At 38.6% G+C, this 23,857-nt stretch overlaps 1 protein-coding gene across 3 annotated transcripts in view; it reads left to right on the forward strand.

Annotated features, from left to right (window-relative positions):
* RNASEH2B (ribonuclease H2 subunit B) overlaps nucleotides 1–23,857 on the forward strand; it is a 93,414-nt gene that overhangs the window by 38,120 nt on the left and 31,437 nt on the right. For all 3 annotated transcript variants that reach the window (XM_036299803.1, XM_036299801.1, XM_036299802.1), the window contains exons 6-9: nucleotides 10,030–10,094; nucleotides 12,097–12,202; nucleotides 18,391–18,472; nucleotides 20,587–20,629. In XM_036299803.1, the coding sequence (XP_036155696.1) occupies nucleotides 10,030–10,094; nucleotides 12,097–12,202; nucleotides 18,391–18,472; nucleotides 20,587–20,629 (296 nt within the window). The remainder of the gene's footprint in view (nucleotides 1–10,029; nucleotides 10,095–12,096; nucleotides 12,203–18,390; nucleotides 18,473–20,586; nucleotides 20,630–23,857) is intronic.

Genomic DNA, 23,857 nt, shown 5'->3' on the forward strand with positions numbered 1-23,857 from the left:
GATTTTCAATATCTTTCTCTCTTCCCTTTCTGACACGCCAGTGATGCGAATATTGGTATACTTGAGGTTGTCCCAGAGGCTCCTTACAGTATCTTCATATTTTTGGATTCTTTTTTCTTTTTGCTATTTTGATTGGGTGTTTTTGCTTCCTCATATTCCAAATTGCTGATTTGATTCTCAGCCTCCTGTACTCTACTGTTAATTCCTGTAAATGATTCTTCATTTCAGTTAGTATATCCTTCATTTCTGACTGGTCCTTTTTCATGTCTTTGATGTTCTCACTAATTTCCTTGAAACTCATTTAAACCCTTGAGCATCTTTATAACCATTGTTTTGAATTCTGTATCTAATAGTTTGCTTGCTTGCATTTCATTTAGTTCTTTCTTGAGATTTCTTCTGTTCTTTCATTTGTGACAAGTTTGTCTCCACATTTTTTATACGTTTTTTTAATTAAATCTTTATTGTTCAGATTATTACATTTGTTCCTCTTTTTTTCCCCCCATAACTCCCCTCCTCCCAGTTCCCACCCCACCCTCCGCCCTCACTCCCCACCCACTGTCCTCATCCATAGGTGCAAGGGGTGTGGGAGATGTGGGAAGAGACTCTCTCCACATTTTTGATGCCTGTAAACATCTATGTATTAGGTAGAGCTGCTATGTCTCCCAGACTTGGTAGAGTGGTCTTGTGTAATATGTATCCTGTAGGGCCCAGGGGCTCAGCTTCCCTAGCCACCTGAGCTGGGCACTCTAGATGTGTCCCTGTGTGAATTGTGTGCACTGTCTTATTGTAGTTGAGCCTTGATTGCTGTTGGTGTCACTGGGAGGAATTGATACCCAGGCCAATTGGCTGTGAGGAGCATCTGTGACTACAATGGAAGAGCTGCTGCGCAGGAGACATCCTATGGAATAAGACTTGATTCAGTGGGGCTTTGGTGCTCACTGAGTCTGCCACTTAAGTGTGTTGCTCGTGGATGTGTAGAGATGTAATCTGGCATGGTCTGAAGCTGTCCACAGGCTCCGGGGACCTTTTGGAGGTGCAAAGTCAGCCACTGTCTCTGCCCTGCCTATGGCCATCTGTCAGCAGCTGCAGAGGGATCTGAAGATAATCTTACTTGTGTTAGGCTTAGAAGTGCCCAGGAGAGGCCAAGCTGTGAAGCAAGGCTGACTGCTGCTAGTGCCGTGCCTGGGGCCTCTTATTGAGAAGTATGGGACATGCTATCACCAGTTGTTGCTTGTTTAAGAGAGTTTAGAAAAGTCTGAAGCCTGAGCCAAGACAAGCTGGAAAAGCTGCTGCAAATAGCTTGGGTGGGACTGCAAATTGGGTGGGGCGGGGGTCTCAGGGAATTACCAGGGCAGAGCCAACAGTGTGACTCAGGTTGATAGAGACTCAGATATATCACCTGCCAGTTGGCTCTGTGATGGGGGATGTCTCAGCATAGGAATAATGATCCCTGCAAGCACCTCTGTCTGGGAGAAAGCTGCCCCTGAGTTCTTGTTCTGATGCCAGACAATCCAGTTCCTCCCTGTAGGTACCTGGATCTCCCCAAGCCACTGCCCAGCAATAGAGCTCAGAGGGAGCCAGTCCAAGTAAGTTCATGCACCAGCCCTTTAAGAGGAATTGTTGGGACTCTGGCAGCCTCTGTGTCACTCAGCCCCAATGCCCATTGGAAGTTATGGGGGCTTTTCTCTCTTCCCAACACTGGAACCCTTGCTCCTCACAGGAGGCCTCTGCGGCCAAGATATCCCTCCTAATTAAAAACCCACCATATGTGGGTGTTGGACCAGCCCATTCCTCGCCTCTGCCCCTCCTACCAGTCTCAATGTGCTTTCTTCTTTACTTCTCTAGTTGCAGGGCTTTCATTCAGCCAGATTTCAGATGGTTCTGAATGACAGTTGTTCTGTATTTTAGTTGTAATTTTGATGTGGCTATGGGAGGTGGCAAGTACTACCTATGCCACCATCTTGGTTCTTTCTCCTTGATATTTCTTGTCCAGGGAATGTCTCATTTAAAATAAATTTTAACTTAAAAACTTCCTAGAAAAAAAACAAACTCTAGGCCCAGCTGGTTTCATTTGTGAATTCTACCATACTTTGAGGAAGAAATAATACTAAAATAATAATAATCATACTTAAATTCTTCCAGAAATTAGATACAGCAGGAATATTTCCCAACTAGTTTTATGAAGCCAGAATTACTCCATACCAAAAATCAAAATTATTACAAAAGAAAACTAGGTATAAATACATAAAAACTAGGCCAATATCTCATATGATAACAGACAGAAAATTTTTAACTAAATATTAGCTGGGAAACTCGCTATTATAAAGCCTTAACCTCTGCTTTATGCTCTTGTGGGAGGTAATGGGGGCAGGTGGTATCAGACACTGGCCTCAGAAGTTCCTTACCTGACAGATTAGATTTTCTACCCCAAGCATGCAGAGTCAGGCCTGAGTGGAACGCACATGGGGAGGAGTTGAGAGTTCTTCCTGGTGCCAGGGACCTGGGAGTAACCACATAGCAGTTTCTACTTGTATTGTGTCTGTTTTATGTATTTATATCTACATCAACATATATATAATTTTATTTAAAAAGATAAAGGAAAAATGTAGGGTTTATTGCAGTAATGCAAAGTTGGTTAAACATTAGAAAAATCAGTCAATATAATTCACCATATTTATGCATCATAAAAGAAAAACTGTATGATCATCTCAATAGATACAAAAAAAGCATTCGACAAAATTCAGTCATAATATCAATTTTCAGCAACTTAGAAATAGAAGGGAGCTTCCTCAGTCTGGTAAAGGGCATCTGTAACCTAGACTAACATCATACTTCATTGTAAAAGAAACACTTTTCCCCTAAGATTAGGTACAAGATAAGGATGGCCACTTCTATTCACCATTGAAGTGGAAGTCCTAACAGTTTCAGTAAGACAAGAAAAATTTAAAAGGTGTATAGATTGGAAAGTAAATAATGACACAATTTACTCATAAACAGTATGGTCATGTATATTAAAATCTCAAAAGAATTTACAAAAAATCATTAGAACTAATAAAAAAGGCACCAGGATACAAGGTCAATATAGAGATATAAATTGTATTTCTGTATATTAGCAGTGAATAATCGAACAATGGAATAAAAACATTCCATTTAGCCCTGACCAATTTGGCTCAGTGGATAGAGCATTGGCCTGCGGACTGAAGGGTCCTGGGTTCGATTCTGATCAAGGGCATGGACCTTGATTGTGGGCTCAATCCCCAGTAGGAGGCATGCAGGAGGCAGCTGATCGATGTTTCTCTCATCGATGTTTCTAACTCTCTTCCTCTTCCCTTCCTCTCTATAAAATCAATAAAATATATTTAAAAAACAAAACAAACATACCATTTATAATGTCATCAAAAAATCATGAAGTTCCAGGAATAAATATAACACAATGTATAAGACCAATACACTGAACATTATTAAACATTGATGAGAGAAATTAAGGAATTACATAAATGGAGAGATAGATAATGTTTGTGAATTAGAAGACTCAATATTAAGATGGCCATTTTTTTCTAGCAGAAATTAATGAGATGATTCTAGTATTTATATATGCAGAGGGCTTATGATAGCCAAAACAATTTTGAAGAAGAAGAAAAAGGTTGGAGAACTTACACAGCCTGATTTTAAGACTTACTGTGAAGCTAAAATAATCAAGAAAGTGTGTTATTGCTATAAGGTAAATATATAGATACATGAAGCAGACTAGAGAATCCAGAAGTAGATAATTAAATGGGCACATGGATAGTTATTTCAACAAATGACTTGGAAAAATTGGATCTCCATATGAAAAACAATTAATGTTGACCCTCATCTCACCTTTATACAAAAGAATGAACTCAAAATGGATTACTAACTTAAATGCAAAAGCAAAAACTTAAACGTCTAATAGAAAACTTTTGTGTGGAGAAGCAAAGGTTTCTTAGGACATAAAAACCACTAATCATAAAAAAAGTATATAGTCAGTGATATTGCCGTAACTATGTATGGCGCCATTTAGGGTATTGGGATTATCAAGGGGAACACTATGTAAAGTATATCATTGTCTAACTACTAAGCCATATACCTGAAACCAATACAAAATGAAAAACATTATAAATTGCATTTCATCAAAATTAATAGCTTCTGCTTTTTGAAAGACACCACTGAGGGGAAAAATAAAAAAGATAAAGCCACAGTTGGAAGACAATATTTACGTGCCATATCTGATAAAAAATATGTATCTCAAATATATAAAGAACTCTTAACACAATAATAAGAGGATATACAACCCAGTAAAAAATCAGCAAGCAGTTTGAACAGACACTTCAGAAAAGAAGATTTATGAATAGCCCATAGGCACATGAAAAGATGTTCAATATCAGTCACCAAGAAAATGTAAATAAAATCACAAGAAAATATCGGTATTCACAGAATGGCTAAGTAAGAAATATGATAAGTTAAGGAATAATTGGAAGTCCCCTACCTAGCTAGGGGAAGCATAAAATGATATATAACTACTTAGAAATTTCTTATGACTCAGTAATTCTCTTCCTAGATATTTATCCAAGACTTATGATAACACAGATCTGTGCAAAGACTTGTGCAAGAATGTTCAGAGCAGCCTTTTAATTTCAAAGGAACTTTTTCAAAATAGCCCCAAATTGGAAACAACCTAAATGTTCTTTAGTAGGTGAGTGGGTAAACAAAATTTGGGAATCCATACACAGGATACACTTGATAATACAAAGGAAGGAACTATTGCCAACTGCAACAAAATGGAAGACTCACAAAGAAATGATGTTGAGCAAAAGAGGATGGTCATAAAGAAGTACTCACCGTGTACTATTTCTATGAAGTTCTAGGATAAAGCAACAATGATTCTATGATGATAGCAGATCAGTGGTCACCTGAGGTCTGGGTAGGGATGGGGGAACTGATGGCAGAAGGGCTCAAGGGAACTTTCTGGGTGATGGTTACATGACTGAATGTATACATTTGTCCATACTCTCAAATTATGTACTTAAAATGGGTGTACTTACCATATAAACATTATTACTAAATATTTTTTTTAAATGAAGTGATTACTGATCCAGCACAAGAAGCTAAGCCTGCTTATTTCTAACATAGTTATTTTCTTATTTGCTTTTCCTTCCCCATTGTCCCCTCTAAGATAATGTTGGCTCCTTCCCATCTCTTGTGGAGTCTAGGGATGGAATGTGGGGAGGAAGGCAGGAGTGAGTACTGGCTGAGACTCGAGGCTGGGTGTCCAGGAGGGCAGTTTGTGAGGAAGGTGCACAGTTTGGCTTTAGGCACTCAGGGCCTCATCTCAGGACTGTGGGTTTCCTGGTTGGGTTTGTTTAGTGTTGTTGAGATAGGATTAAGTCACTCCAGGAGAAAGGTACAATTGGCCTCAGAGGAGGAGGAAGTAGAGCTAGCAAAGAATCCGAGGCAAAGTCCTCAGAGATGTGGAATAACTGAGAGAAAGGTTTTATAGAACCTTGGAGGAGAGGTTTTTACCCACAAATAACAGGGTTACAAGTACTGAGGCAGTAGAATGAATAGCTAATTGATTTTGGTAAAATGAGCGTCAGACCCACAACTTGCAGCCAGCTTGAAAAGGAATCCTGATGCTCCTGCTTACTCTGAACAACTTATTGAGCTTCACTCACTCCCAGTCCATTAAGATGGGGACAGATAAGCCTTTGAACTAGCCATTCATTCTGGGCATTCAGTGAAAAAATGTGTATAATGAGCATAGCACCGCCCTTGCCGTTGTAGCTCAGTTGGTTAGGCGTCATTTCTTGTACAGAAAGGTTGCTAGTTCGATTTCTGGTCAGGGTACATGCCGGGGTTGCAGGCTCAACCCCCGCCCCACCGGTAGTGGCCATGCAGGAGGTAGCCAATTGGTGTTTCAATCTCTCACATCAATGTATCTCTCTTTCTCTTCCTCTCTTTCTAAAAATCAATAAAAGTACTTTAAAAAGAAAAAAGAAAAAAGAATGTAGCACAGGCCTGAATGTACTTAGTTTTAGATGCTATTATCGTGAACAGGTGGTCAGTTCTCATTTGTTCTTAACTAATATTACGTATTTGTCGTGTGCCTGGTGTGCAATTAGATTTGTATGGATCATCCCGTTTATTAGGTGACTTCCCAAGGTGAATTGTGCTCTGCGAGTATAGGAACCCAGGAAATATGGTTCAGAGACTGACTCTTCTTCTGAAAGAGCATTTTCAAGAGGGAAGGAAGTAGCCTGCAAGGGGCACAGGGAGTGGGAGGAAGGAAGGAGATGGGCAGATTGTAGAACATTCTTTCAGGGAATTTGGAGATAGAGGTAAGAGGGAAGTGAGTAGTCAAAGTAAGATTTCTTAAGAGAGACCTGAGCTTCTTTAGTGATTATTTGTCTTAGGTAATGAACAGCACTTATAAAGTCCATTGAACGGTGTACATTTTTTGAGTGATTGCTGCGTTGCTCTTAGAATTCCCCTAATGTATGTGGGTGGGACATTGTCTCCAGGGAAGATGGGTCCAGTCTCCTCTACCTTGGTTCTACAGCAGGCTGTTTCCCCAGGCAATCCTAGCTCTGGGTACAGCAGACCTTGCACCTTGAAATTCTCAAATTTCTGACAGGATACCATTTGTAACAGTGCCGCCTTTTTGTTATTTGGTGACAGGTCCTGAGGAGAGGGGAGCATAGATGTGGCTCCCCACTCTATCCTGCTTTCTAGTGCCCACAATGTTGACAACCACAGGCTGAAATGGGGAGGAAATGTATTTGTGCTAGGGCCAGGGACCTGCCAGCCCTTCCCCATGCAAACCATTTAGTGCAGTGGTTCTCAACCTTGGCTGCACATTAGAATCACCTGGGAATCTTTTTAAAATCCTGATTTCTGGGCCAAGGTTGAGAACCACTGATTTAGTGCAGTGGTCGGCAAACCGCGGCTTGCAAGCCACATGTGGCTCTTTGGCCCCTTGGGTGTGGCTCTTCCACAAAATACCACGTGTGGGCGTGCACGTACAGTGCGATTGAAACTTCGTGGCCCATGCGCAGAAGTTGGTTTTCGGCCTGGGCGAGTCTATTTTGAAGAAGTGGCGTTAGAAGAAGTGGGAGGTGTGGGTCGGTAGGGCGAAGGGAGAGGGGGCGCAGGTGGGCCGCAGGATACGCAGCGCGAGGGAGGCGCACTTGATTCATGCACCAATTGAGTGAGCCAGTCAGTCAGTAGTCTCATTGTGCAGTGGTTAGTGTCCTTCGTCCACAGCACAAGTGGTCTGCTTTGAAAGACCTGGAGAAGGAAGATATGTTGATTTTTAACACCTGGAATAGTATTCCTGACTCATATAATCAACTGAAAAACTAGTGTTTACTGTTCTTTCCTTATTCCGGTCTACATATTTATGCGAACAATCATTTTCAAGCAAGAACTTTATCAAGAGTAAATTGAGAAGTCGTCTTATTGATGAGAACCTGGAATCATGCCTAACATTAAAAACAACAACATACAAACCTGACTTACCCAAACTTTCCAAGGAGATGCAAGGCCATTGTTCACATTAGTGTTTGTCAGTCGTTGTCATGATTTAATTTTGTGGATATTGTAAGGAATTTAATTTTATCAATAAATAATATCGTTATTAAGTATGCTATCAAGTTTTATTCAACGTGCCTGTAGTTTAACTAAGACTTAAAACTTTAAAGTTTATTAAGTTAATTTTAGGGAACGTTGTGGAGTGAAAGAAGATGTAGTGTCGAGGATTGAGAAAGGTATGTTGAGATGGTTTGGACATATAGAGAGGATGAACAAAAGGAGATAGACAAAACAAGTATACAAGACGAGTGTGGATGGGAGAGTTGGAAGGGGTCGACCTCAGCGAACATACCTCAATCAGATTGAGGACGTTTTTAGCAAAGGCCAGCTTATGAGTACCCTAATTAAGTTAATAACAATGTGCCTACCTATATAGTTTAAGTTTAAAAAATTTGGCTCGCAAAAGAAATTTCAATCGTTGTACTGTTGATATTTGACTAATGAATTTGCCGACCACTGATTTAGTGGAACTCAAGCAATTAACAGACTGCAGTAAAGTGATCCCTGAATAAGTACCGTATTTTTCCACGTATAAAACGCTATTTTTTTCTAAAATCATTAGACTGAAAATCGAGGGGCGTCTTATCCATGGAAGTCAGCCCAGGAGGGAGCCATGCTGGGATATATGAAGTGCCTCATATATCCCAGCTACAAAGGCAAACTGACAAGTCAAACAGGCTTCCTCCAATCACGAGCCTTATTACTGACATCAGCTGATGCCATAATTGGAGGTGGAGGTGGAGAGTGCACAGATGCAACAGGGAACAGAGCGTTCTGAACCCATAAAGATATCAAAAATAAAAAGATAAATACTGGTAAGCAATTGTTTTACTCTGCAAAATTCAAACTGAATGTAATCAGCTATGCAAAAGAGCATGGAAATAGAGCTGCAGAGAGACAATTTGGACCTCCTCCCACTGAGTGTATGATTAGACAGTGGAGAAAACAGGAAGAACAACTCCTTGAGATGCCAAGAAAGAAGAAGGCCTTAAGAGGAAAACCAGCACAATGTTTAAAATACTGATTTCTTAATTTGGGGTTGGCAAAGTGGGGGGCATCTTATACATGGGGGTGTCTTATACCTGGAAAAATAGGGTAGCTTCCATTTCCTGCTACTATTACAGAGGAGAGAAAGAGAAAATGTCATTCTATGTAATCTAGGATGTCTCTGACAGAACCATAAGCTGGTGTTTGCATCTGCCCTAATCCAGTGATCACAGGATAACTCCTGTGTGGGGCAGGAAGTGGGAGTGCACCGATTGCACAGAAACCAAGACTCCCCATGAATGAAGAGATACCAAGGAAATAGTGGTTCAGTGATGTGGTAGGTAATGCTAGGTAGATTGTGAGGACAGGAAGTATAATTTATAAGACATGGAACTTTTATCCCTTATATAAAAGGGCCAGGTTGAACATATCATAAATCTAAATTTCCCCAAAATAGCAATGGTTATACTGCAATACAGTGAAAGAGAGTTCTATCTTTTCTTTTTTTCTCCACTAATCCCATCATGACAGTACTGAGTAGTTAACAATATATATTTGATAATGGAATGTTCATAGGCATCTGCATTTAGTTTCAATTTTCTTTTATGGGAATTTTGTTTTTATTTTAGAAAAGTAGTCTTTCATTGAAAACATTGAAGGAAGTGAGCTTAAAATTATGCAAAGAATGAAATTTTCTTCACTTGCTAATTTTGTTTTAAAAATTACCTTTTCTACAGATTTGTCTGTATAATCTGATTTGTTTAAATTCCCACTCCTTCAATGGTTGGATACTTCCTACCAAATTCTGTTCTGGAATTTTTTTTTTTATCCTCACCTAAGGATATGCTTATTGATTTTTAGAGATTGGGGATGGGGGAGAAACATGGATATGAGAGAGAAACATCGATAGGTTGCCTACCACACTTACCCCGACTGGGACTTAACCAGCAACCTAGGTATGTGCCCTGAATGGGAATCGAACCCACAATCTTTTACGTATGGGACGACGCTCCAACCAACAGAGCCACCTGGCCAGGGCTGTTTTGGAATTTTTTTAATGTCTCAAGTACACTCACAGGTTTGCAAATTGAGTTTTTCAAGGATATACACTAATATAAAATACTTTAAAATTATCTTGTATGTCAGGATTCGGGGAACCTTTTTTCTGCCAAGGGCCATTTGTATATTTATAACATCATTTGTGGGCCATACAAAATTATCAACTTAAAAATTTGCCTGCTATGTTTGGTCAAACATTTAATTAACTCACCCTTAATGCTGTGACAGGCCCAGACCAAATTATTTCACAGGCCTTATGAGGCCCTGGGGCCAGACTTTCCCCATCCCTGTTGTATATGATATAACCTTATGCATTTTATTTCTGTTTACTCTACTATGCTCAGTCTTCTTCTTTTTTCTTTTAATTTAATCCAGAAATAGGCAAAAAGAAATATTACAAGTACAGCAAAGAGAAGACATTAAAGTGGCTGGAAAAAAAGGTATAGTACCCCTCCAGTGCCTATGGCAGAATGAATTCAGTACATCTTTTTAAAACTAGAGAATGTGGTAAGTCGTAAACCAAAGACTATCTCGTATTTCTAAGACAGGAAAACTATGTAAGGATATCCAATATGAGAAGAAATCTTTTACTTTTCATCCTCCCTAACTCATGTCTCTGGAGTTTGCTAGATGGGTTTTTTGTTTGTTTCTTTGTTTGTTTGTTTGTTTGTTTTGTTTTGACCTGCATCCCCATTTTCCCATGATCTTCACCACTGAATGAAAGAAGTTCTTGCTCTTTGTTGGTGTAGACTTGAATCTTCCAAGCTAGACAATACCGGGCCTGATGTGCATTTGCTGCGGTTGGTCCTACAGTTGTCTCAGAGGTGGGTGTTGCTCACACGCAGCCAGGCAGGGGCCTGAGGCCGACTGGATTCAGGCTTAGAGGATGTGTGTCCCACTCTGTATCTGGCTGCTGAAGAGGAGTCATCTTCCAGGCGCACTGTGTACTTAGGGATCCTAAGAAGTAGACTGACTGCATGTAAGGTCTGGTAGTGTTTCCAAATTGGATTTAGTAAGTCACAATCAGTATTGGAATGGGATAGGACAGATAGGATGTGTTAAAATTTTTTTTTTTTTATAAATATATTTTATTGATTTTTTACAGAGAGGAAGGGATAGAGATAGAGAGTTAGAAACATCGATGGGAGAGAAACATCGATCAGCTGCCTCCTGCACATCTCCCACTGGGGATGTGCCCGCAACCCAGGTACATGCCCTTGACCGGAATCGAACCTGGGACCCCTCAGTCCACAGGCCGACGCTCTATCCACTGAGCCAAACCAGTTTCAGCAGGATGTGTTAAAATTTAACAAAGTAAGGACAAGTATTAAGTATGGCTCTATGAAACATATTTATATATGTGTTTCAGTATTGGGTTGCTGTGTATTTCTTACTGTGGGTTGTGGCTAAAAAGACAACAACACAAAAAATACTTTGAAACCCATTATTCTAAGGATGCAGTGTACTTTGACATTGGTTAAGAATCTTACCAGAGGATATCTGTTGCTGAGTTTTTGCAAATCAGTGATACCAGCAGTTACAGTACTGATTCCTAGAATTCTCTTCTACTGTCTTCCATCTTGTGAAAAACCTGTTCATTATATGTTACTGGGCATATTAGGAGCCTGGGAGCATGGTAATGAACTTATAAAAGTAAAATTAATTAGGCTCCTACTGTACAGCATAGTGAAAAAATTTTAAAGGTGCCTCTATGTTTCATTTTTCATTCACCTTAGTAATAGTCTACTATTAGTGAAGAATGAGTGTAAGTACTGAACCGAATCTTGACATTTAGTTTTTGCTCTTAACAAATAATAATGACATGAATAGCAAAGTGAAATTTATATTTATTGTGTTTTCTTTCGTAGATTTTAGGATTTGGGAAATTTACATTATTTATTTTGTTTAGAAAATTATTACATATAAACTTTATGCCAGGTTCTGTTCTAAGGGTCTTTACATACAGGGTGGGGCAAAAGTAAGTTTGCAGTTATGAGTATGTGAAGCAGAATTTATTCTTTTGTTATTATTTATTAACTTGTATTATTTTCCATACAAATAACTATAGCTCTACTTTTGCCCCACCCTGTATATTAACTCATTTAATCTTTATAACAATCGTATGAGGTAGTACTATTTTTATCTCCATTTTACTGAGAGGTTAAGTAATTAGCCCGTGGTCACAGGGCAGAACCAAGCAAGCAGCCTGGTTCCAGAGTCAGTGCTCTCTCTATTGTGTAGCCCTTAAGTATATGGAGATCATCCTGAAATGCTATGGCTGCTGCTCAACCTTCTCCAAATATGCAGCTGTCTCTCCTCTGATATCTGCTGAAGAAATATTTCTTCCTGGATCTTAAATGAATTGAAGACTTATCTGGAAAGTTGTGGATTTCTAGAGTTAATTCAAAATACCCTAATATTCCCCTTTTGGCTATTTCATAGGTTAATCAGACCGTGGCAGCATTAAAAACCAGTAACATAAATGTCGGTGCCCGTGTACAGTCAACTGCATTTTTCTCCGGTCACCATATTTCCAGTGACAAGGAAGGTAAGTAAATAGATTCATCAGAAATTATTTTTGTCTGGAGTGTGTTGCTTATGTTATAAATGCCTATCTTATGATTTTAAAATCTTAATGTTTCAGAAGTTTACATTCTTACCATGTCTTCTCATCTTGTGACAGGTGTGCATTTCTTTTCAGAAACACGTAATGTTTCTACCATAGGTCACATCTGTCACTAACTGATACTTTTAAATCATTCATTCAGCAAATATTTATTTTGCACTAATAATAACAACCCTAACAGCTCTGCCTTTCCTTTACTGAGGGTGTATCATATGCCAAGCCTTTTGCTAAGTTGCCAGTATACACACATTATCTCACCTGACTCCAGTAAGTCTCATTCTTGAGGCTTTGTCCAAAGTTGCATTGCTGGTAAAATGGTGAAGCTAAGCTACTAAGGAGCTGGTTTAGTCCTAAGCCCACATTCAAGCTTCTTGTTGTATTATTTGTGTGGTACAGGCTGTCTAGTGAGCTGCATCTGTTTGCATCTTTCTCTAAAGAAGCATCTGTCCTACATTAGGTCTCAGTACTTCAATTTTAGATAAAAATTGATCCATTTAGCAATTTTTTATTCTTTGGGGTTATTAAAGTGCATTCTTTTGGTGCTTTTTCCAGTGTAGTATACTCATGTATATATAGATGTTGAATAAAAACAGCTATATAGTGCAATTAACATTCTCAAATGGTGGGGCAGAAATTATTCTGACCTTAACCTTCAGTACAGTGTTCCCCTGTTCTGGGTATACAATTCTGAAACACCTGACTTTAGTCATTAAAAAGTAAAAATAGGGACAGTGCCCTGTTTGTGATTTATCATAATTGAGGCAGTCTTTGGTTTGCAGAAATATACCTTGAACACCTAGTACAGACAGATGATAGCTGGCTCCAGCCATTCTGTGAATGGTGGACAGCACCCTCACTATACCAGCTGCAATCAGGTTCTTTGGTTGGTTTTAACAAAAGGAAAGGTTGTAGCAGTCAGATAAGTGGATGGATAGATGGATAAAACCATAGCATTTTTTTTTAAGTAGGAGAAGTGATGTTAGAGGTTATTTAGGCAGATGTCATTTTAAAAAATGAAACATTGGAAGATTAAAAATGGCAGTGGAGTAAGTGGATACGCACAACATGCTCCCAGGACCAAAGTGGAATTACAACTAAAATACAGAAAAACTTCCTTAATAATCAACTGAAGACTCACTGGAGAGAACCCTGAAAACCAAGGATAGAAAGTGGAGACTGCATAGAGACTGGTAGGAGGGACAGAGGTGCAAAAGGGCTGGCTGGGCTCCCACAATGAAGTCCCAGGCTCTCACATGAGATATCTCAGCGTGTGGGATTGCCACCTGAAACTCTGGCGTCTAATCCCCAAGCTGGACCTCCCAGAACTGAGAAGGTTACCCACGTAACATCTGACTGTGAAAAGCAGCGGGGTTGCTGTCTACCAGGGAGAGATGGCTAGAAATGCAACACATTTAAAGGGCCAACGGACAAAATTCCCTCTGGAGCCACTCACCTTGTACTCTGGCAGAGGGAGAACATAGTGGACTGGAGCTGTGTGAGAAGAAGACTGGATCAGGGTCTCTGGGGTTAGAAACCAGAAGGCAGACACCCTGGTTTCTTGTGCTGTCATTCCCTTGCAATGAGGAGATCATCTTTCTCACAAAGACAATGGCTATCTAATGGTTTTGCCTCGAGGGGTGAGGGGGGAAGAAAGTTGACCCACTCTATTGGAAAACACCTTGCCTTAAGGTGCAAAGTATCTGAGGCCCATTAAAAGACTGAAAATAGCAATTAGCCTCCAGGCAGAAGCAGTTGCCCTTCCCTGTTGAAAAAATTCTCACTACACTTGTGGACGATTGCCTGAGGGCTATTCAAAACAAAATCCTTTAAGTCTGTAGGCAGAGGCAATCTCTAGAGTCTTTGAGTCTTTACCTGATCTAATTAGTCAGAAATAGCACTTGACACTATTCTGCACTAGAGATTGAGAGGCGTAGCAGATCTATCTAATACCTAATCACAAACCCAAACGGGCAGCAAAAATGAGGAGACAAAGAAACAACCCCCAAATGAAAGAGCAAGAGAATTCTCCAGAAGAAAAGATAAATGAAATAGAGATATCAACAAAATATTAGCAAATTGGATCCAGCAATATATTAAAAAGATCATAATCATGACCAAGTGTGATTTGTTCCAAGGATGCAAGGCTGGTACAATATTCACAAATCAATAAACATGATACATCACATAAACACAATGAAACACAAAAATCACATGATCATAGCAATCGATGCATAAAAAAGCATTCGACAAAATCCAGCACCATTTTTGATAAAAACTCTCAGCAAAGTGGGAATAAAGGGAGCATATCTCAACATGATAAAGGTCATAAATGACAAACCTACAGCCAACATCATACTCAATGGGCAAAAACTAAAACCGTTTCCCCTAAGAACAGGAACAAGACAGGGATGTCCGCTTTTACCACTCCTGTTCAACATAGTACTGGCAGTCCTAGCCACAGCCATCAGACAAGAAGAAAAAAAAGGCATCCAAATTGGAAAGGAAAAAAGTAAAACTCTCATTATTCACAGATGATATGATATTGTACATAGAAAATTCTAAAGACTCTACCAAAAAACTACTAGATTTAATAGATGAATTTGGCAGTGTAGTAAGATACAAAATCAGTACCAAAAAATGGATGGCTTTTTGTATACACCAATAATGAATTCTCAGAAAGAGAAAACAAAAATTCCATTTACCATTGTAACAAAAAAAAATTAAGATACTAAAGAATAAACTTAACCAAGAAGGTAAAAGACTTGTTCTCAGAAAACTACAGGACATTGAAAAAGAGATAGAAGTTATAAACAAGTTGAAAAGCATACTGTGTTCATAGATTGGTAGAATCATCACTAAAATGTCCATACTACCAAAGGCAATCTACAGATTCAGTGCAATCCCTATTAAAATACCAATGGCATATTTCACAGATCTAGAACAAATACTCCAAAAATTTATATGAAACCAAAAGAGACCCCCATAGCTACAGCAGTCTTGAGAAAGAAGAACAGAGTTAGAGGAATCACAGTACCCGATATCAAGTAATACTACACAGCCACTGTAATCAAAACGGCCTGTTACTGGCACAAGAACAGGCATATAGATAAATGGAACAGAACAGAGACCCCATAAATCAACCCAAGCCATCATGCTCAATTAATATTTGACAAAGGAGACAAGAGTATACAATGGAGGAAAGACAATCTCTTCAGTAAATGGTGTTGGGAAAATTAGGTAAATGCAAAAAACAAAAACAAAAAAAACTAGACCACCAACTTAAACCATACACAAGAATAAACTCAAAATGAATAAAATACCTAAATGTAAGTCAAGAAACCATAAAAATTCTAGAAGAAACCATAGGCAACAAAATCTCAGACATCTCTCATAGCAATATGTTTACAAATACATCTCCTAGGGCAGTGGTTCCAACCTTTTTTGGCCATGCCCCACCTAAGCATCTCTAAAATCCTGATGCCCCCCTGTGACATATAATTCTTATTCAAAAAGTGAACTTCTCTTCACATGGTGGAAGAAGGCTAGAAGGCCATAAACTTGGTCTAAACAAGCTTCCAGAGAACATGGCATCCAGGAAAGAGAAAAATAAAAGAACAAAAGGACAGTTGAAGTACTGAGGAAGAAATCACCTAGAAATTGTTAAAAAACAACAACCACAATATAAAGTGATATGAAAAAATAGCAAATAAAGTTTCAAAACATATAATAGATAACTGAAATGCATAAATATGACACTATGTATTCATATACTGTATATGAGGCCCCTTGAACCATAAGAAATGCAAAAAATTCACTGTTAACTCATTCTCAAATTGCCCCCCTTAAAAATCAGATTGCCCCCTGTGGGGCATGTGCCCCACATTGGGAACCACTGTTCTAGGGCAAAGGAAACTAAGGAGAAAATAAACCAAAGGGACTACATCAAAATAAAAAGTTTCTGCTCAGCAAAAGAAACCATCAACAAAATGAAAAGGGAGCCCACTGTATGGGAGAATGTATTTGGCAATGATACGCCTGATAAAGGGTTAATATCCAAAATATATAAGGAACACATGCAACCTAACAGAAAGAAAACAAACAATCCATTTAAAAAATGGGCAAATAGACAGTTCTCCAAAGGGACACACAGATGGCCAAGAGACATATGAAAAAATGTTCAAAGTTCACTGATCATCAGAGATGCAAATTAACACAACAATGAGGTATCACTTCACACCATCAGCAAATCAACAAATGACAAGTACTGGTGAGGATGTTGAGAATAGGGAACCCTACTATACTGTAGTGGGAATGCAGACTGGTGCAGCCATTATGGAAAACTGTATTGAGTTTTCTCAAAAACTTAAATATGGAACTGCCATTTTATCCAGTGATCCCACTTCTAGGAAGATATCCTAAGAAATCAGAAACACCAATCAGAAAGAATGTATGCACCCCTATGTTCATAGCAGCACAATTTACAATGGCTAAGATCTGGAGACAGCCCAAGTGCCCATCAGTAGATGATTAGATAAAAAACTGTGGTACATTTATACCATGGAATACTATGTAACATTATGGAGGGACTTGGAGAGTATCATGCTAAGTGAAATAAGTCAGAGGAAGGCAAGTATCACGTGATCTTACTTATATATGGAATGTAACAAAATAAACTGATGAACTGAGTGGATCTGGAGACATGGAACCATGAGTGTGGAACCTCGGAGAGAAGGCAGGGGAGGGTGGGTGGGGTGGGAGGTAATCACCCAAAGATCTTGTATGCATATATGCATAACCCATGGATGCAGACAGTGGGGTGGTGAGGGCCTGGGGTGGGTGTGGTGGAGAAAGTCAATGGGGGAGAAAGGGGACATATGTAATACTTTCAACAATAAAGATTTTAAAAAATAAATAAATACAAAATGAGAATTTGTGGCCTCAGAGAAATGGACGACTGTCCCAGGTCACCATCCTGGCTAGGAGGCCAGGTCATCTGCTCCCAATGCAGTGTTTTTGCTAATCTCTACATATAAGTGTATATTGCCATTTAGTGTCCCAGCCACTCTTTATGCTAGTTCCTTTTTCAAGATCTTTAGCTTGATATGCTACCAAAAGATGCAAACACTTAAAATTCTTAAAATGACGTTCTTAAAATTATTTTGTCCATTCATGACTCATTGGATAATTGCTCGCTCAGAACCATGAGCACATTTTGAGAAATGTTCCATTTTTACATTGGCAGTAAAAACCTCTTACTGAAGACTTTTTGAGATCAGGTGATCCAAGAAGCAAACACTTTCTAACAAATACTGAGGCAAATTGTTATCTTAACTTGAAGGTAGAAGAGAAAGAAAAAAATAAGCTAATAAATATCTTAGCAACAAACCTGGGATATTGATAGTTTATATCCTGATGTGATTATCCTATCTTATGATTAAATTTGATTATCCCCTGCATAAAATACTGAATTAAGGAACAGGGCTTTAAAACAGATTTTATTGTGTTATGTAACTGCACTTAATTAATACTCAGTACCAAGGATCCAAATGCTTTAGAATTAATGATTATACACTCTGCTGAATTTAGTGTTGTTTCTTTTTTCATTTTATTAGTTTGGAAGAATATATAATATAATGTTCAGGACTCTTATAAAGCAAGAGCTTATTAGTTAAATGAGCATACTCATTACTGTTAAATAATTAGATTTATTCTATATTGAAACAGACCTAGAGAAACAATTAGTCTTTTTCAAAGGGCTAACAATATTTCATATTGTTATAACTGATTTTTGAACTTTATTTGTATTCAAGGGCCTCAACTAAGAAAAAAACCCTGAATTTGGGTTTTATCTATCATTTAGTGGGCATCTATTGTGTTGTACTTGTATTATATGATCATATCTTGGATATCTTATATCTTCATCCATCATAATACCTCACTACTCTGACAGATATACATTAGCATCCCCATTTTACACATGAGAAAATGGGTGAGAAGCTTGAATTTTTAAGGCCATATAAAGTCAGAATTTGAACTCTGATCAACTTGACTTTAAATCTTTCATAATTATTACTATAATTTTTTTTTTTTTACTCTTCTGTTTCTTTCAGAGGACTATATTCGTTATGCCCATGGCCTGATATCTGATTACATCACTAAAGAATTAAGTGATGACTTATCTAAATATTTAAAGTGAGTATTGTTCATCTTCAGTCATAATTAATAAGTACCTTTTCACTTCTTGGTGTTCCAGCAATATGATTTCTTTATGACTTATCATATCACTGTTTCTGATTAGAGATTATTTTAGAGTTATGTTATAAACTGTATGGTTTGGAGTTGATTTTTAATGGACATTCCTTGATTGAAATGAATTGGTTTAGTGGATACTGATTGGAGAACTTGTGTTAGGATTGGAAGTATGGGTTGGTGTGATTTAGACAGTGAACTATATTAATATTTTATCCCTCCTTAGACTTAATAAATTTGGTTCTTTTGATCATTTTAATAGAAATAAAGTGGCAAAGAAAGGTGTTGTGTAGAATATTTTTGAAAGTTACATTTAAAGATTTGTACCATTTATATTAGATACTGAAATTGGAATTGTCCGAACTAAAAAATAAGATGTTCACTGAGTAACTTTATTACACCCAGCACTTGGAATCCAAAAAAGGAAAAAATAGAGTCTTGTGTCTTTAAGGACAGAAGGGTTTAAGAATAACCTCATTTGTGTTCCTTTGTATAATAATGAAAGCATACTATACTAATTAGACCGGACAGCCAAACAACCTTCCGGACATCATTCTGGACGACCTTTCTGACAAAGCCATGGCGGCAGGGGCCAAGGCAGAGGCGCGGTTAAGGGTGATGAGGCAGGCAAGCGAGTGGTTAGGGGCGATCAGACAGGCAGGCGAGTGGTTAGGGGCAATCAGGCAGGCAAGCAAGTGGTTAGGGGTGATCAGGCAGGCAAGCAGAGTGGTTAGGGACAATCAAGCAGGCAGGCCAGCGGTTAGGAGCCAGCGGTCCTGGATTGCAAGAGTGATGTCCGACTGCCGGGCCTAAACCAGCCGTCGGACATCCCCTGAGGGGTCCTGGATTGTGAGGGGTGCAGACCAGACTCAAGGGACCACTCCCTCCCCCTCCTGCCCCCGTGCCCAAATTTTGTGCACTGGTCTTCTAGTATAATATAAGACTTTACCTTAAAAAAAAATTTTTTTTTCTAGATTTAGGTAACTGTTTTTCCGATTTTATGTGTGTGATAAGTTAATGTACTTTCTCATCCCTATAATTACATTTTCCTCTCATACATGAAGATAAAATGACTTTTTAATAGATTTTAGTTGATGTTTTTAGCAAATTGCATAGGTCCTCCTTTAAAAAACAACTAGCAGAAATTGTTTTTTGTGGTAGTTAAAATGTGTTGAAAGCCCCCTTTAAATTGATAACCATATCCTTCTGTTTAATATTTCCCTGGATTACTTAGTTGCTCCTTATCTAGTTAGATACCTTATGTCTTTGTACTCCATTATATTTCACATTCCTTTCTTTCTACTAAAATTTTTAAGCTTAGGTTAAAGATTTGGGGAGAAAGATATGTCAATTAAACTTTTCTCTGGTGGAAAAAAAAGTAAATTTTGTGTGCCTTTTTGTCAACAGTTAATATAATTTTAACTTTTAAATATGTGCTAGATTCATTATTTATGAAGAAGAAATACTATAATGCCAAAAATGCAAATTTGTAAAGGCTAAAGAAAAGCAATTTGATTTCAACAAATGAGTTCTAATTTTATTTTTTAGTTCAGACAATTCCCATACAAGGAATTAGTGAAATGAAGATTTATTGATTGATTGATTTAAATTTTGTAATTGATTATTTATTTATTTATTATTTTTTAATCCTCACCCAAGGATATTTTTCTATTGATTTTTAGAGAGAGTGGAAGAGAGAGGGAAAGACAGAGAAAAATATCAATGTGAGAGAAGCACATCGATTGCTTCCCGCATGTGCCTTGATTAGAGCTCGGGCCGGGGAGGAGCCTGCAACCAATACTTGCCCTTGACCAGAATCGAACCCGGGACCCTTCAGTCTGCAGGCCAATGCTCTATTCACTGGGCCAAACCAGCTAGGGTGAAGATTTATTCATTTAGACAAATTTCATTCTTTACACTGAAATGATTGTACATTAAAGTATATAGAGCTGAAGCTGTCAGAAGAAAGAAGACTTACGAATCTTAAATTGGCCCAGCTTTTCTGTTTGCTTGTCTAGGAAAAGCCAAGACTAAAAATCTTATTTTTCACTCCATAGGCTTCCAGAAGATTCCGCTTCATTGCCAAAACCTCCATCAAAGGTAAGAAGCTGTGACTAAGATATCTTGGGGAACGTGGAAAAATGTTATACTTTTACCATATACATTTAGTTTGCTGTAGTATATTTTAAAACATTCTAAATCCATCTTGCATGGAGTGATGTTATGTGGAATAAAGATTGTACGGGGCTCACCATCAATTTTTTTTATTTTTTGTAGATTTTACCTGAATAATAAAGTACTGTCAAAACCCAAATAAGAGTTGGTTAACCAGATACCTATATAAAAATAGAGTAGATATCCTATATAATAAAAGGCTAATATGCAAATCGATGAAACAGCAGAACAACCAGTCGCTATGATGTGCACTGACCACCAGTGGGCAGATGCTCAATGCAGGAGCTGCCCCCTGGTGGTCAGTGCACTCCCACAGGGGGAGCACTGCTCAGCCAGAAGCCAGGCTCACGCTGGCGAGCACAGCAGCCGTCGCGGGAGCCTCTCCTGCCTCTGCAGCAGTGCTAAGGATGTCTGATCTCCCGCCTCCGCGGTAGCACTAAGGATGTCCGACTGCTGGCTTAGGCCCACTCCCCACAGCCTAAGCCAGCAGTCGGACATCCCCAAGGGCTCTCGGACTGTGAGAGGGTACAGGCCAGGCTGAGGGACCACCCCCCCCCAAGTGCACAAATTTCATGCACCGGCCTCTAGTATAATTAAAATTAAATATTCTTAGCCAGATCCTGTAATTGTCTTTATTAATCACCAGGAATACTAAAACTTTGCTAAATCTAGTTGTTACTGATACAAAGGTACACAGAGCATGATTTCTGTAACACAAAGACTCCTTTGAAAAAGGATGACCATACTGTTTTTCCTATACTTGAAGTGATCAACAAAATTTATGTATAATATTTATCTGTTAGTGGAAAGCCTTTTCCTTTTTCAGATGTTCTCAAACTGCCACCCATAGCTCCTCTGCACCATGGACTGCAGCTGTGTTTGTCTCCAGATTGGAGAGTAGAGAAGTCAGTCACACACCACACCTGTGGCACACTGTGGCATCCAGTCCAGCCTGACCTCTGAGACAGAGAAATAGACACACATGCCAGCCTATCAGTGGGGCCATTCTCTTGCCAGCAAAATAGCAAATGCCTTAGAATGTAAAGTGGACATATTGTGGATGTTGAACAACTTTCCTTTTTCCCTGCCTTCAGGGTGGCAACATTCTTGGGACTTTTTTGTATCATGTCCTGTTTGGAGGTGGTGGCAGCTCTAAAAACATTTATTACTTTGATTTTTAGAAAGGATGGAAAATTTACAGTGCATCTGTAGGCCATTTTCAGTTGATTATCAAAGGAGGTTTCTCTTTCACTCTCTGGGGGAATAGCACTGGGCAGAAGTCAAAACACACTTCTTCCAGTCCAGTGGTCCACTGTCTCTGACAATGGCACTAGGGGACAGAGACATAATTGTCTAATTGAGAGGATAGGCGTGTTGGTGTCTTTCTTATTTCTCTCTCTCCAAAAACTAAGCATATATCTTTCTCCCAAATATCCATCTTCCTTGGTAACTAAGAGATTATTTATGAATGGCTCTAAACCAATTCTTGAAGCTTTTAGCCTTTGATTCTGGGTGATGTGTTTCATAAGTTTATTCTTCTTGGATCCAGTTTTCTGATTTCTTGTTTTAATTTCCAAAATGTAAGTTGTTTGTGACTTCTTTACTTATGATTTAGGTGAGGGGTCAGCAAACTTATTCTGTAAAGGCCAGTTAGTATTTTAGGCTTTGTGAAGCAGATGATCTCTGTCGCAGCTACTCAACTCTGCTGTTAAAAGTGCAAAGACAGCCACAAACAATTCATGAATGAACCAGTGCGCTGTGTTCCAGAAAAACTTCATTAATGAAAGCAGGTGGCCAGCTGGATTTGGCATGGACAGTAGTTTGCCAATCCCTGTTTAGGTCTTGGCATCCTGCTTCTCTTAAATTTCAGCCTTGCCTCCTGGATTATTTTAGCTGCTTTTCGAGGTCTCCGGTTCTATTGGGTCTTCCTGGGGCTCCAGTGTGCACAGTGCAAACTGCATTGGGTGAAGTACCACATTTTAAACAAGCATAGGACAATGTCTTCTGCTAGCTCTCCTGTCCAGGATTTGATTGATTTTTACGTAATTTAGTATATTGTTTTCAGGAAATACATTCTAATGGCTCATAGGTATCTGTGTCTATGTTGTAAATCGATAGCATGGAGCCATGTTTTGCATTACTTTCTTACTATCATATGTGTGCCTATGTTGAAACAGCTTCCAACCCTCATCCTCTCCCATCTTTTGAATTAACACTGTCAGCTAGCAGAGCCTAATGCAATCAGTGGATTTGGAGATGTTTCTCAGTTTCTTCTTGCAAATCATTTGTAAGAATGATAAGACCAATCCATCCTAGCATTAATTCTGGTGGTCCTCTGCCCTTTGCTCTTTTCTTTCCAGAACTGTACCCATTTAGTCAGACCCTTTGTTACTAGTGCGTATACATCTTTCTGAGTCACTTTTTTTTCCTTCGGAAACAGTCCCCCAAATCAAGAGGCCAGTTAGTATTTTAGACTTCATGAAGCAAATGATCTCTGTTGCAACTACTCAACTCCAGTCTTTTAAATAACAACAACAAAAACAAAATAATAAGTCAATATAACAATTATGGGTTTGTTTGGTTTTTCAATATATTCAACAATGTGCTGGGAATAACATGAAACCTAGTTATATGCAGAGACTACCATCATCATTTTCTTTTTTTATAAGTACTTATAACTTGTGTCTTGTATGATAGTGAGCTGTTAAAGTACCTAAACAAGTCACTCATCTTTTTATATGTTTAATATTTATAAGAAACATCTGTCATCTTAATCTCTTGCCATTTTTATTTGACTTATCAGTGAAAAGCAAATAAGCCCATATGTTTATGACATCATCTGTATTAGAACATTTTGGCATAGGAGAAAAGCAAACATCCTCAGAATCTTAAGTTTTTTCATTGTGAAATTATTATAGCCTTCATCATCACCTATGCGTTCTACTCTCCCAGTTGAAGATACTTTCCTAGTAAAAATGTGCATCACCTAAACACATCTTAATTTTAGTAGAACCATGTATTCTTAAGAAAGTTGCTTGATCACTTACATTCACTTTGCTGGTACATAGTTCATACATGATAAACTAGTCTTTTTCTTTTGAAGATTTCATTTGCTAGAGGTTACTGTGTGGCCAAGAGAAGGTTTTCCCCATT

The sequence above is a fragment of the Myotis myotis genome, unplaced genomic scaffold (genome assembly GCF_014108235.1).
Source record: "Myotis myotis isolate mMyoMyo1 unplaced genomic scaffold, mMyoMyo1.p scaffold_m19_p_3, whole genome shotgun sequence".
NCBI lineage: Eukaryota > Metazoa > Chordata > Mammalia > Chiroptera > Vespertilionidae > Myotis > Myotis myotis.